Raw genomic sequence first — 14683 nt, 5'->3', positions numbered from 1 at the left:
AATATTTTAAATATTTGCAAATTATTTCCGTGTGATTTTAATTAATTGAAATTCAACTAGTGAAAAATTGGACGGTTTCAAACTGAAAACTTTAATTGTTGAGAAATTTGAAGTTTGAGGACTTTTATATTTATAAAAATAAATGTTTTATTTTGAACACTTTTAATATTCTGCAGATTGTACAATTTCTATTTGAAATCCTTTAGAGTTGCATAATTTTTTGTTGAAAATTCTAAAAATTTCATAATTTCTGTTTGATACTTTATAAATTGGACAGTTTTAAAATAGTCGAATGTGAAATTTAATATTTTTTTTCAAATAAGAAGGCATAATTTTAAATAGAAACATTTAAAACTAAAAAACAAAGAATGAAGCACTTATAATCGTTTACAATTGTTAAATTCTGGACTTATAATAGTATATCATAATTTTTTAATTCAAAAGTATTCCAGATTGAGAGGAAAAAACTTACAAAGTTAACAATTTTTTGGTTCGAAACAGGAGAATTTTTAAAAGTAAACAATTCTTCGAATTGAAAAGAGGATAATTTAAAATATCAGCAATTTCCAAATTAGGTGGTTTTCCATTTTTTTTTTTTTTGATAGAAGGAAAATATTGAAATATATTGATAAAAATTTGAAAGACGAGAAATTGAAAAACTAATTCATTTTTTTTTTGAATGGAAGATAATTTTGAAATTAAAAAGTGTTTGGGCTTGAAAATGGGAAAATTAAAAAAAATCTACCTTTTTCATTAAAAAAGGAGAAAGTTTGGAAAATCAAGAATTTTTTATTTCTAGAGGACACATTTAAAAAATTACACATTTTTTCGCATTAAATAAGAAAAACTTAAAAGTCGAAAATTGTTTGGCCAAAAAAAGGGAGAATTTAAAAATTAAACAATTTGAATGTTAACAATGTTAAAAATATCACATTTTTAACGAGTTTTGCACGTTGAAAGTAAACAATTTTTTACTTTAAAGGTGAAAAGTGCAAAAAATAAAGAATTTTTTTATTTTAACGGGAAAAAATGTTAATAGTAAAAAAATTTCGGCTCAAAAAGAGTAAATTTTGAAGAGTAAAAGATTTTTTTTATTTCAAAGAGGAAACATTTTTTAAATAACAAATTTTTGCATAAAATGGCGAAAATTCTAAAATTGACAATTTGTCGACTTATGAGATGAAAATTTTGTGTTAATTTTTTTTTAAAAGATGCCAATTTATCGTTAAGAAATTTAATGTAAACCTTAAAAACTAAAAATATTTTCGTCTTGAAAGAAAGCAAATTTGAATGAAATACCCATTTTTTTAGTTCAGAAAAGGAAAATTTTGAAATGTCAAAAATTATATAATTTCCAGAGGAAAAATAAAAATGTTCTACATAAAAGAGGAAAGATTTAAAAGTATAATATTTTTCGACCAGAAAAGGGAATAATTTAAAAGGTAAAGCATTTTTATTTGAAAATGGGGAAAGGTTTAAAAATAACAAATTTTCACTTAAAAGGGGAAAAATATAAAAATTGAATAATTTTTGTGGATAAAAAAGATGAAACTTATGAAAAAAAAATCTATTTTAAAAGGAGGGAAATTTAAAAAGAAAAAATATTTCCACTTGAGAAGGGGAACATTTTGAGAGTAGAAAATTTTCAAATTCGACAAATTAGACAATTTTTGTTTGCTATTTTAGCTTAAAAGATGGAAACATAAAAAGCAAAAATTCTTCCAATTAAAAAGAGGATATTTGAAAAATAAACAATTTCCCTTGTTTTATTTTTAACCATTTTTACAGGTTGAAAGTAAAAATCTTTTTATTTGCAAGCAGAAAAATCTTTTTAAATAAGGTTTTTTTTATTTGAACGAGAGAACACTTTGAAAGTAAAAAATTTGTAGGATTGAAAAGAGGAAAATTCTGAATGTAAACTATTTTTTATTAGAAAAAGAACATTTTTAAAAACTAAAGAATGGTTTTACACAAAAGAGGGGAAATTTAAAATTAAAAAAATTTTCGACCAAAAAAGGAGAAAATACAAAAAGTAAACCATTTTTATCTCAAAATGGAGAAATGTTTAATCAACAAATTGTTTACTTAAACGGGGCAAAATTTTTAAATTGAATACTTTTTAGACTGAAAAAGTGAAAAACTGTTGAATAAAAATTTATATAATTTTTCTACTTAACAAGAGGAAAATTTCGAAAGTAAACAATTTCGAAATTCGAAAAATTAGACAATTTCTTATTCATTATTTGGCTTGAAGTGTAACTTAAAAAGTAGACAACTCTTCTAATTTAAAAGTAAACAATTTAAAAGTTAGGAAATGTCCAGAATTTTTAGTTGAAAGAGGGAAAATGTTAAAAATATGAAATGAACATTATTTGTGTACAATTTTTTTATTTGAATGATAGAAAATGAAAAAAAGAACTACTTTTTTATTTAAAATGGAAGAAATTTTTAATAGTTAAAAAAGTTTCAGGTCGAAGAGAGGAAAATTTAAAAAGTAAACCATTTTTTTTTATTTGAAAGAGGAAATATTTTTTAAATTTCACATTTTTTACTTAAAATGGCGAACATTTTAAAATCAACAATTAGTCAACTTAAAACAGTAAAAATTTATTGTTAACAGTCTTAAAAAGTGAACATATTTTTGGCTTAAAAGAATGCCAATTTAAAAAAATTAACAATCTCTTTAGTTCAAAAAATGGGCTAGTTTTGAAAAGTGAACAATTGTTTATTTTTAAAATGCAAAAGAAAAAAGGAAACCCTTAAAAGTATGCAATTTTTAGACTGGAAAAGGGGAGAATTTGAAAAGTAAACAGTTTGTATCTGAAAATGGGGAAAGGTTTAAAATAACAAATTTCCACTTGAAAGGAGGAAAATTCCAAAATTGAACAAATTGTCCGTTAGTAATATCAATTTTTTACATAAAAGTTAAATCTGAAAAATTATTGAAATTACGATTTTTTTTATTTTTAAGGTAAAAAATGAAAAAATAACGAATTTTTCTATTAAATAAGAGAACATTTTAATATTAAAAAAAGTTTAGGATCGAAAAGGGGAAAATGAGAAAAGTAAACCTTTTTTTATTTGAAAGGGCGAAAAATTTTAAATCAACAATTTGTGGACTTAGAAGAGTGCAAAAGTATCGTTAAAAAATGTTCTTAAAAGAGTAAAATTTAAAAATTAAGGAATTTTTCTACTTGAGAAGGGGAAAATTTTGAAAGTAAATAATCTCCGAATTCGAAAGATTAGACGATTTCTAATTGAAAATCTCTTTGAATATTTCCATTTAAAATAAATTCTGTTTAAAAATGTTGAATTTAAAATATTTTTCTGTTTGCAAACAATCGAAATAAAAAATATTCAATTGTGATGGCCCTTACTTTCGAATTGTACAATTATATACATATATATTTTTTTATATTTTATATTTTAAAAGCTCCTTGTTTGAATTTGAAATAATAAATTCGTAAGTTGCGAAAGTTAGAATTAAAAAATTTGAATTAACTCGCAAAAATAGTACTGAACTTACCATAATAAATTCTTTCAACTTGTCCGTGTGGTTCAGTTTGGTGTAACAATTTAACAAAAGAGTCGTGTGATCTTCAGTCGCTTGTCCTTGCTTGTGAAGAGCTTGCAAATAAGTAGTCAAATTATCAATGTGCTGGGAATCTAAAAATTTTCTGATAACATACGTTGGTTCCAGTCTTCCTATTGTTTTAATATATTGTTCTATCGCTCCATTATGATCGCCTTTCGAATAAAGATGGTCACCATATTGCCTAAAAATGTCGACCAATCCTTCTGTGTCGTAATGTTGATTCTTTGCTATCCTAAATTTCAAAACAAAAGTTTTAGACTTCTCTCTCTCAATTCGTTATCAAAATAATATCAACAGGCCTCACAGTACCTATGAGTTAAAAATATTCTTTTTTTTTATTTCACCCTAAATTCTTGTAAATCTTTGGAATTCGCTTGCATTTTTTTCAATTTAATTTAACAGATTTTTTTTTCATTTAAAGGTTTTTTTTAATTCGTCCTGAATTCTTTCAACCTCACCGTGAATTTTTATGAATTTGATCGAATTCTTCTCGTTTACCTTGAATTCATCTGAATTCATTCCAATTTTACGGAAATCAATGTAATTTTTAAAAAATTTCCAATTAATTCGAATTCTTTTGAATTTAGGTAAATTGTTTTGTAGTTATTATTCACTTTTTTAGATAAAAATTGGAAGGGTCTCAAAGATTTGAAGAGACTTCAAATTTCTTTTTGGAATTCACCCTGAATTCTTTTAAATCTTTGGAATTCTCTTGAATTATTTCAATTTATTTGAATTCTGCTAAATTCGCTCAATTCTATTGAATTCTATGCATTTTTTTGCTGTAATTTAAACATTTTTTCCAATTCATTTTAATTACTTTTAATTTAGCTTGAATTGTTCTGTACTTTTTTCCCTTAAATTTTTCTTAATTGACTTGAATTCGTCTGAATTCACTCAGTTCTATTTAATTTATTGGATTTTTTTTTTTTTAGTTGGTTCTGAATTATTTTAACCTCACCGTAAATTTTTATAAATTTAATCGAATTCTTCTCGTTTATCTTAAATTCCTCTAAATTCATTCCAATTTCCCGGAAATCAATTTATTTTGTTTCATATTTTCCAACTCACTTGAATTATTTTTAATTTAGCTTAAATTGTTTTTGACATTTGTTCTCTCTTCAATTTTTTTAATTTACTTAAATCCTTCTGAATTCGCTAACTTTGATCAAAAATACATAGAAAACTGAAAGCAACTATCCAAAAAAGATGTTCAAAGGGAATGCAAATGTTAAAAAATTGATTGAATTTGTTATAAACAAATAAGTGAATTCTTCATTTTATTCTCACTCAATTTGCACAATTTATGGACAAAAAGAGTTTTTTTAGTAAAATAAATAATTTGTTATTTTAAAAGCAATTTTTATAAACAAATATCATTTCTAAGTATTTCTGGTGGAATAAATAAATTTTTTTCAATGTGATCGATCACATATTATTTGGAAATAAAACTTGAGTATAATATTTTGCCTCGAAATAAATATTAACAATTGTTTAAACTACCTTAATAAATGCACTATTTGGCTATTTCTGGAGGTACAAACTTGATTTTTTCGATGCCAACAAAATGTTCTTAGACATTTATAAGTTATTTATTTTAAACAATTATTCAGTTTTGTTTAGTGACCAAATATGATACTTAGGTTTTATTTCCAAGTAATATGTGATCAATTCCATAGACAAAACTTTATTTATTTGATCAAAAATACTTTAAATGGATATTTGTTTATAAAAATTGCTTTTGAAATAATAAATTATGTATTAAGTTTTATTAATTCAACTAAAATACTCTTTTTGTCCATAAATTGTTCAAATTTTGTGTGAATCAAGTGACGAATCGTCGCCAATCCCCACGGAACCATTTTCATTTACTTACTTGTCTATATCAATTTTTTAACAATTTATATTAAAGTAATAATTATATACACATACATTTTATTTAAAATTTTAATTTAAACATATTTTCATCTTTAAGCAAAATATATTAAAAAATTTTTGAATATAACTAATTTTTTTTAAATTATTAATTATTAATAATTCAAAAGTCTTTTTTCATGTTTCTTATTAAATAAACAAAAGTTTAAGAACAGTCCATGATAGTCCGATGCGAAATTTTATTGGCTTTCATTTCGAAAAAAAGTTAAAATCGGATTATAATTGTCTTCTGAAAATCAATTTGCGAAAGGACATTTTTTTTGGCCCTCTGTGCGCTCGTAGAGTAATTTTTGGGCTCAAAGTGCAACAAATTCATAATGAATTCATAAGAATTCAAAACAATTTAGCTAAATTCAAAAGAATTAAAATGAATTGGTAAAAATTTTATAAATTAGAAAAATTCCATTGATTTCCGTAAAATTATAGCAAATTTAGATGAATTTCAGGTAAATGAGAAGAATTGGACGAAATTCATTAAAATTCACTGTGAGGTTAAAAGAATTTAGGACCAATTAAAATAAAAAAATGTAATAAAAAAATCCATTGAAGTAAACAGAACTGAGTGAATTAAGATGAATTCAATTAAATTAAAAATTCAAGAGACTACAAAAATGAAAAATAATTCCAGCTAAATTCAAAATAATTCAAATGAATTGAAAAAAATTTTTTAATGCAAAAAATCCAATGAATTAAATAGAATTGACTGAACTTAAAAGAATTCAAATAAATTGAAAAAATTAAAGAGAATTCCAAAGATGTACACGAATTCAAGGCGAATTAAAAAATGTGAAATCACTTTAAATCTTTGAAAACCTTATAATTTCTAACCAAAGAAGTGACTAATGACAAAAACAAAATTTATCTAAATTCAAAAGAGTTCAAATGAATTGGAAAATAAAATAAAAGATCCATTGATTTTCGTAAAATTGGAATGAATTTAGAGGAATTTAAGATAAACGAGAAGAATTCGATTAAATTCATAAAAATTTACGGTGAGGTTAAAAGAATTCAGAAACAATAAAAAAATTTTTTTTATAAAGATTAATACATTAAATTCAATAGAAGTGAGTGAATTCAGAACAATTCAAGTAAATTAAAAAAAAAAAGAACAAAACTATAAAACAATTCAAGCTAAATTCAAAATAATTTAAATGAATTTTAAAAAATTTTAAATGTGCAATAAATTCCATCTAAGTCAATGGGGTTGAGTGAATTTAGAAGAATTCAAGGAAAGTGAAAAAATTCAAGAGAATTCCAAAAATTTGAAAGAATTCAGGGTGAATTCCAAAAAGAAATGTCAAATCTCTTCAAATCTTTGAAACCTTTCTAATTTCTAACCAAAGAAGTGACTAGTGACTACAAAACAATTTACCTAATTTCAAAAGAATTGTAAAATATTTAAAAAAAAAAATTTAATTCCATTTATTTCCGTAAAATTGGAATGAATTTAGAGGAATTTAAGATAAACGAGAAGAATTCGATTAAATTTAATTTAAAACAAAATTGTAATTAAAAATAATCCACTGAATTAAATAGAACTGAGTGAATTCAGAAGAATTCAATTAAATTTAAAAAATGAAAAAACTACAAAACTTCAAAAGAATTCAATCTGAATTCAAAATAATTTAAATGACTTGGAAAAAATTGGTTAAATGCAAAAAATCCACCGAATTAAATAGAACTAAGTGAATTCAGAAGAAGTCAAGTAAATTGCAAAAATTCAAGAGAATTTCAAAGATTTCAAAGAACTCACGGCGAATTCCAAAAACAAATTTCAAATCTCTTCAAATATTCGATTTTATTAGATTCACAAAAATTTACGGCGAGTTTAAAAGAATTCAAGAGCAACTAAACAACAAAATTTGTGAATGAAAACAAATTCATTAAATTAAATAGAACTCAGTGGATTCAAAAGAATTCAAGTAACTTAAAAAAATTGAAGAGAGAACAAAACTAAAAAAGCAAACAATTTAAGCTAAATTCAAAGTAATTAAAATGAATTGTAAACAAATTTTTAAGCTGCAAAAAAATCCATTGAATGAAATAGAATTGAGTGAATTCAGAAGAATTAAAGTAAATTAAAAAAATTCAAGAGAATTCAAAAGACTTAAAAGAATTCAGGGTGAATTGCAAAAAAAAAAAAACTTTGAGGCCCTACTAATTTCTAAGCAAAGAAGTGATTAGTAACTACAAAACCATTCAAGCTATATTTAAAATACCTCAAATGAATTGGAAAAGATTTAAAAAATCGAAAAATTTGCATTGAATTCTGTAAAGTTTGAATGAATTTAGAGGAATTTCAGGTAAAGAGAAGAATTCGGTGAAATTTGGTGATATTTTTTAAAAATCCATTGAACTAAATAGAATGGCGTGGATTCAGAATTTTTCAAGTAGATTAAAGAAATTCAAAATAAATAAATAAATTCCAAATAAATTCAAATCTTTTTAAATATTTTTAAAAATGAGAAGAATTTGATCAAATTCATAAAAATTTATAGTAGTTACCAGAATTTAAAAGCAATTAAATAGAAACTTTTGAAATTTCAAAAAAATCCATTGAATTAATTATAATATAGTGAATTCAGAAAATTCCAAGCACAAAAACAAAAATTCAAGAGAATTCTAAAGAATTTTAAAGTAATCAGGGTGAAATAAAAAATTCAAATCTCTTCAAATACAAACTTTAAATTCAAAAGAATTTTAAGTCAAAATAATCCAAATGAATTCGGAAAAAAATTCGAAAATAAAATATTCCATTCAATTCCGTAAAATTGAAAAGTGACCAATAATTAAAAAACAATTCAAGTTAAATTGAAAAGAATTCAAATAAAATGGAATAATTTCTAGAAATCAAAACAATTTGATTGATTGCAATAATATTTGAGGGAATTTAGAGCGATTTAAGGGAAGCGAGAAAAATTCAATTAAATTCATAAAAATTTATGGCGAGCTAAAAGCATTTAGGACTAATTGAATAAAAACTTTTAAAAATGAAAAAAATTCGTGGAGTTAAATAAAATTGAGTGGATTCAGAAAAATCCAAGGAAATTTTTAAAAATCCAAGAGAATGACTTTAGAAGAATTAAAAAGGATTTAAAAATATTTAGTACAAGTAAATGAGAATTCAGGTCGAGTTAAAAATGAATAGCAAAAATTCTTTTAATATCTTTTGGAATATTTTAAAAGATCCTATAATTTTACAGGTCCTCTAAAATCCTTCCAAATCTTCCGAAATTCTTCGAAACTACAGGCAATTTTTTTTTAAATCCCTTAAAATTATTGAAACCCTTGGAAATCCCTTGAAATTCTTTAGATCTCTTAAACATGCCTTTGAATCTTTTAAAATTTGTAAAAAATTTTAAATCCTTTTATATGAAATCTCTTGAAACTTTTTGTCACTCTTGAAAATGTCTGGAAATAATTTACAGGGGCCTTACAATATTTAAAATCATTTGAAATCGCATTGAATTACTGAAAACCATTAAAAATTTCTTTGTAATCTCTTGAAATAATCTCAAATATTTAAGAAAAACTTTAAAGATCTTGAAAATGTCGAATAAAAACTTTAAAAAATTATAAAAGAAATCCACTGAATTAAGTACAGTTAAGTAAATGTAGAAGAATTCAAATTTATTTAAAAATTCAAGTGAATTCATAAAATTTAAGAGAATTCCAAATAATTTAGGATAAATGAATAAGAATTCAGAGTATATTCCAAACTCTTTGAGATTCACTAAAAAAAAAATCCTTTAAAATCATTTAAATTTTTTATCCTGAAATAATTGAATGAATTAATTTGAATAAATTATATTTCACTTTTTTCAAATTACACTTTGACTTTTTAATATCAAAATATAAATTAAAAATCGGTGAATTTTTTACAAAGATACTCGAATTTTCAACCCAAAAGATAGGACTTTTCTAGGAAAATAGTTGCATTTTCAATCGAAAAAGACAACTTTTTAACAAAATTGTTGAATTTTCAAACGCGTAATAATATTTTTATTTAAAAAATGGAATTTCTACGAAAATTGATGATCTTTTTAAATATAAAAGACAAATTATCAAAAAAATGTTTGAATTCTCATTTTTTTCAAATTATAGTTTGAATTTTCAACATCAAAATTTTTAAAAGATTTTTTTTTTAAATTATCTTGAAAATTATCTTTAAAATGTCAAATAAAAAAAATCCAATGACTCAAGTAAAATTGAGTTAATTTAGAAGAATTCAAGTGAATTGCAAAAAGTTCAATTGAACTCATAAAACTTAGAAGAATTTATAAAATTAGGGAGAATTACAAATAATTTCGCATAAATTAATAATAATTCAGATTAAATTCCAAATATCTTCAAATCTTTAAAATCCTACGGAATAACTCATTTATCGCGAATAAATTCTTCGAGATTCACTAAAATATTATAAACTCCATTAAAATCATTTAAATTCTTTATTCTGAAATAATTGAATGAATGAATTTTAATACATTCAATTTCTTTCTAAATTGCAGTTTGACTTTTTAACATTAAAATATAAATTAAAAATAGGCGAATTTTTTACGAAGATACTTGAATATTTTACCCAAAAATATTAATTTTATAGGAAAATAGTTGAATTTTCAACTGTAAAGGATGACTTTTTCACGAAATTATTGGATTTTCAAACACGTAATTACATTTTTATTCAAAAGTAAATTTTCTAAGAAAATAGTTAAGTTTTAAACCAAAGGGACTTGAATCTTCAATCCAAAAAGACGAATTTTCAACAAAATAGTTGAATTTTCAACTTAAAACAATGATTTTTTTAACAAAATTTTTGATTTTTCAAAGCCTTAGTTGGATTTTGATACAAGAAAAAAGAAATTTCTACAAAAATTGATGAATTAATTTTAATTTAAAAAGACGAATTTTCACCAACAAAAAATAGTTGATTTTTCATCGGAACAAAGATTTCAGTTGACTTTTTAACACCAAAATAGGAAATTTTTTCAACAAATACATTTTCTAAGAAAATAGTTCATTTTTAAACCAAAACGGATTTGAATTTTCAATCCAAAAAGACAAATTTTCAATAAAAAAGTTGAATTTTTAAAGAAAAAGGGATGACTTTTTCACAAAATTGTGGATATTTAAAAACCTTAGTTGGATTTTTATTCAAGGAAAATGCAATTTCTACGAAAATTGAAGAATTTTTTAATTAAAAAGACAAATATTCAAAAAAAGATTTGCATTTTCATTTTTTTTTTAAATTGCAGTTTGACTTTTCAACATCATAATTTTTAAAATAAATTTTTTTAAGTATCTTGAAGATTCTAAAGAATTTGGAAAAAATATTTCAAATCCTTTGATCATTGTCTCAATCGATCCTCTGACTCAATTGAATAAAAACTTTAAAGAATAAAAACATTTCAATGAATTAAGTAGAATTGATCAAATTTATAAGAATTCAAGTTCATTAAAAAAATTCAAGTGCATTCATAAAATTCAAGAGAATTCCCAATCTCTTTACATCTTTAAACCCTAAAAAATACCTCACTTTTCGTGAATAAATTCTTCGAGATTCACTAAAATATTATTAAATCCATTAAAATCATTGAAATTCTTTATCCTGAAATAAATGAATAAACGAATTTGCATAAAATATATTTCATTTTTTTCAAATTGCAGTTTTACTTTTTAGCATCAAAACTTAAATTAAAAATAGGTAAATTTTTTACGAAGATACTTGAATTTTCAACCCAAAAATACAAATTTTCTACGAAAATAGTTGACTTTTCAACCGAAAAAGATTACTTTTAAACAAAATTGTTGAATTTTAAAACATGTAGTTACATTTTTATTTAAGAAAAATACAATTTCTACGAAAATTGATGAATTTTTTAACTAAAAAGAGCAATTTTCAAAATAATATTTGAATTTGCATTTTTTTTTTAAATTTCAGTATGACTTTTCAACATCAAAATTTTTTGTAGAATTTTTTTTTGTAATGATCTTGAAAATTCCAAGGCATTTGAAAACATACTTCAAAATATTCTCAGTTTTCGTGAATAAATTCTTTGAGATCCATTAAAATATTGTAAAATCATTGAAATTCTTTCTCCTAAAAATAATTTAAACTCTTTGTGATCCCATCAAATTAATTGAATTATTTTTAAATTCCATGGAATCTTTTTAAATTCTTTAAAAGTCTTTAAAAAATCCTATAAATTATAAAAATCTATTAAAAGTTTCTCGGAATATTAAAAAATGACCTGAAATAAAAGAGCTAATTTATGGAGAGAAAGTGACTAATCTGATATTTTCATTTTAAAAAGTGTCTAAAAAGTGACTTCAGAAGAAAAAAAGTGACTAATAATGACTATGTAGCAGTCCTAAATATTTTTTTTTAGTTACTTTTTACAGAAATTCCCTGATTTTTGCTATTTCTTCAAAATACCTGACTCTTTAGGGACCTTAATTGATTATAGGGGTAAAAAAGGGGGATTTAGGGACCGGTCTATGAGGCCTGTATGAGGAATTAATTTTTTTTTTAATTAAAAAAAAATATATACCTAATCGAAACGTCGTATAAGTTTTTCTTGAAAAGAAGAGCAAGTTTCGACTGCAAATCTTTTTCGTCCAGATGATAGAGTTTGCTGTCCCCACTCAGAATAAAAAATCCACCCCACTCGGACAAAACCGCCTGGACTGATAACATCGAGGCGGAAAATACGATGAATTTATTTTGAATATCGAGAACAGTTATCATGTGTTTATCCGCTCCGGGTGGAATTGGTTCTATCGTACTGAAAATTCAAAAAATAATTAGAGAAACTTTTTTTCAGCAAAAGAAAAGTCAATTTTCAATTAAATTGTTACATTTTCAACCAAAAAGATGAACTTTCATTAAAAAAAAATATTTTTCAACAAAGTAGTTCAACTTTTACCCAAGGAATTGAATTTTCAATTTGAAAAAAAAAAAATTAATTTTCCATCAAAATAGTTGTGAAACTTTCAACCAAAGAGGTGAATTTTCAAAAAAAAAAAAAATGATTTCTTAAGATAGCGGTTCAACCAAAATTTTTAAACAAAATATTTTAATCTTCAATCAAAGAAAATTAATTTTTAACCAAAGAGTTGCATTTTCAAAAATAGTTAAATCATCATCTAAAAACAGATTTCAGTTGACTTTTAACACAAAAATATTAATTTATTCAACAAGTAAATTTTCTAAGAAATTAGTTGAATTTTGAAACAAAAGAGATGACTTTTAAACAAAATTGTTGAATTTTTAAACAAATAGTTGCTACAAAATTTTCCACTTGAGGCAATAAAAACTAAGATTTAAATAAAAGCATTTAAAGTGGAACTGTTAAATTTTAAACTTTTCAAATTGAAATTTAAAAGTTTTTAATTAAAAAATTTTGTATTCAAATGCTCAATAGATTACTCGTACAAAATTGAAAGTACGAACATTTTTAAATATAAAAAAATATAAATCCACGTTATCATTTTCAATGCTCCAAATTAAAAAATCAATCAATGAACTTTAAAATTTTCAAAATGATATCATTTTAAGGAATTTCAAAGCATTGAGAGATCTAGAAGTTGTCTAGAATTTTTTTAAATTAAACATTATTTTGGAAATTTTTTCAGAACTTCGAAATATCTGTCAAAATGAATTGAATTTTTTCTATAATTTTCATAAAATCCTGCAAGTTTTAGAAAATTTCTTTACAATTTGGATGTATAAATAACAGTGGAAAATTTATTATTTTTAGAGCGAAATTTGAGTAATTTTAAGAGATATGTAGAAGTTTTTAAAAGGTTCAAACTTAATGTAAAACTTGAAATGATAGCGTAATATAAAACAAAATGTAGATTTTCGCAAATTTTAAACAAAAAAATTAGATTCTTTTCAAGAATTGCGAAAGGCTTCAAAAGAACAAAAACACTTTTTTAAGGTTGCTAGGAAAATTAAAAATAACTTTTCATTTTAAAAAATTACTTTAAGAGAATATTTAAAAAGTTTTTCTAAGATTTAAATTAAATTTTCAAAAAATATTCTAAAAGATTTTAAGAAAACTTTCTACAATTCACATGATAATTCTTAATCTTTTTAAAACTTATAAATTTCTCTTAAAATAACTCGCATTTTTCTACAAGTGTTCATTTGTAAATTATATATCAAAATTTAAAAATTTCACTTACAAATTAGGCATTTTTCAAATACAACAATTAAAATTGTAACGTTCAAGGTTTAAAAGCTCTTCGAAATTTTAACGATTCCAGGATTTCTATGTCAAACAATTCAGTTAAAGATTCTTTACTTTTGAATATTTGGTTTCAATTTACTTGTCTTATATAAAAATTCAAATATTTTCTAAATATTCAATAATTTATCTTTTTTTAAAATTGAATTGGCTAAAAATTGAATATTTTAGACTGAAATAATATTTTTAATTTAATAAAATATATTATTATGAAGTTATTTTTAAGTTAAAAATGGTTTATAAACTTTTAGTCACACGTTCACATTTGTTTAATGACTAAAACTTTCAAATTGAAACCATTTAAGTTTTAAAGTTAAAATCTGAAAATTCTTAAATTTTGAACTGGTTTGAAATCGTTTTGTCAAATAGTTTTCGTTCACTTTTTATTACTTAAAGTACAGATAAATTAAAAAAAATTATTTATTTATGAAATAAAAATGTTTTTTATCCAAAATTTTCAACATCAAAGGCTTTTATTTTTTATTTGTTCAAGTCTTTAAGAAAGCATTTAAAAATTCTTTAAATTAAATTAATTTTTTTATTAATTTTAAATTCATTTTTTTTCTAAAAAATTGTAAAAGTTTTTTTTTTAATCGTTATTTGACTTTTCAACGTCAAAATATGACTTTAAAATTTGTAAATTTTGTACGAAGATACTTGAATTATCAACCCAAAAAGACGAATTTCCAACAAAATAATTCAATTTCCAACCGAGAAGGATGACTTTTTGAACAGAATTGTTGAACTTTCAAACAAAAAGTTGCATTTTTATCAGAGAAAAATGTAATGGCTAATAAAATTAATGAATTTTTAAATTAAAATGAAAATTAAAAAAAAAAGTTGAATTTTAATTTTTTTTTAAATTGAAGTTTAACTTTTCAACGTCAAAATATGAGTTTAAAAT

The 14683-nt window shown here is 22.7% G+C and overlaps 1 protein-coding gene across 1 annotated transcript in view; it reads right to left on the bottom strand.

Annotated features, from left to right (window-relative positions):
- The window catches only part of LOC117171869 (vacuolar protein sorting-associated protein 11 homolog), a 70021-nt gene that overhangs the window by 30045 nt on the left and 25293 nt on the right, over positions 1–14683 (bottom strand). The window contains exons 7-8 of the mRNA XM_033359510.1: positions 12079–12312; positions 3527–3827 (exon numbers count right to left, since the gene is read on the bottom strand). Of these exons, the coding sequence (XP_033215401.1) occupies positions 3527–3827; positions 12079–12312 (535 nt within the window). The remainder of the gene's footprint in view (positions 1–3526; positions 3828–12078; positions 12313–14683) is intronic.

The sequence above is a fragment of the Belonocnema kinseyi genome, chromosome 1 (assembly GCF_010883055.1).
Source record: "Belonocnema kinseyi isolate 2016_QV_RU_SX_M_011 chromosome 1, B_treatae_v1, whole genome shotgun sequence".
NCBI lineage: Eukaryota > Metazoa > Arthropoda > Insecta > Hymenoptera > Cynipidae > Belonocnema > Belonocnema kinseyi.
Note: the sequence above shows the minus strand (reverse complement) of the source record. Positions and strands in the feature narration are given on the sequence as shown.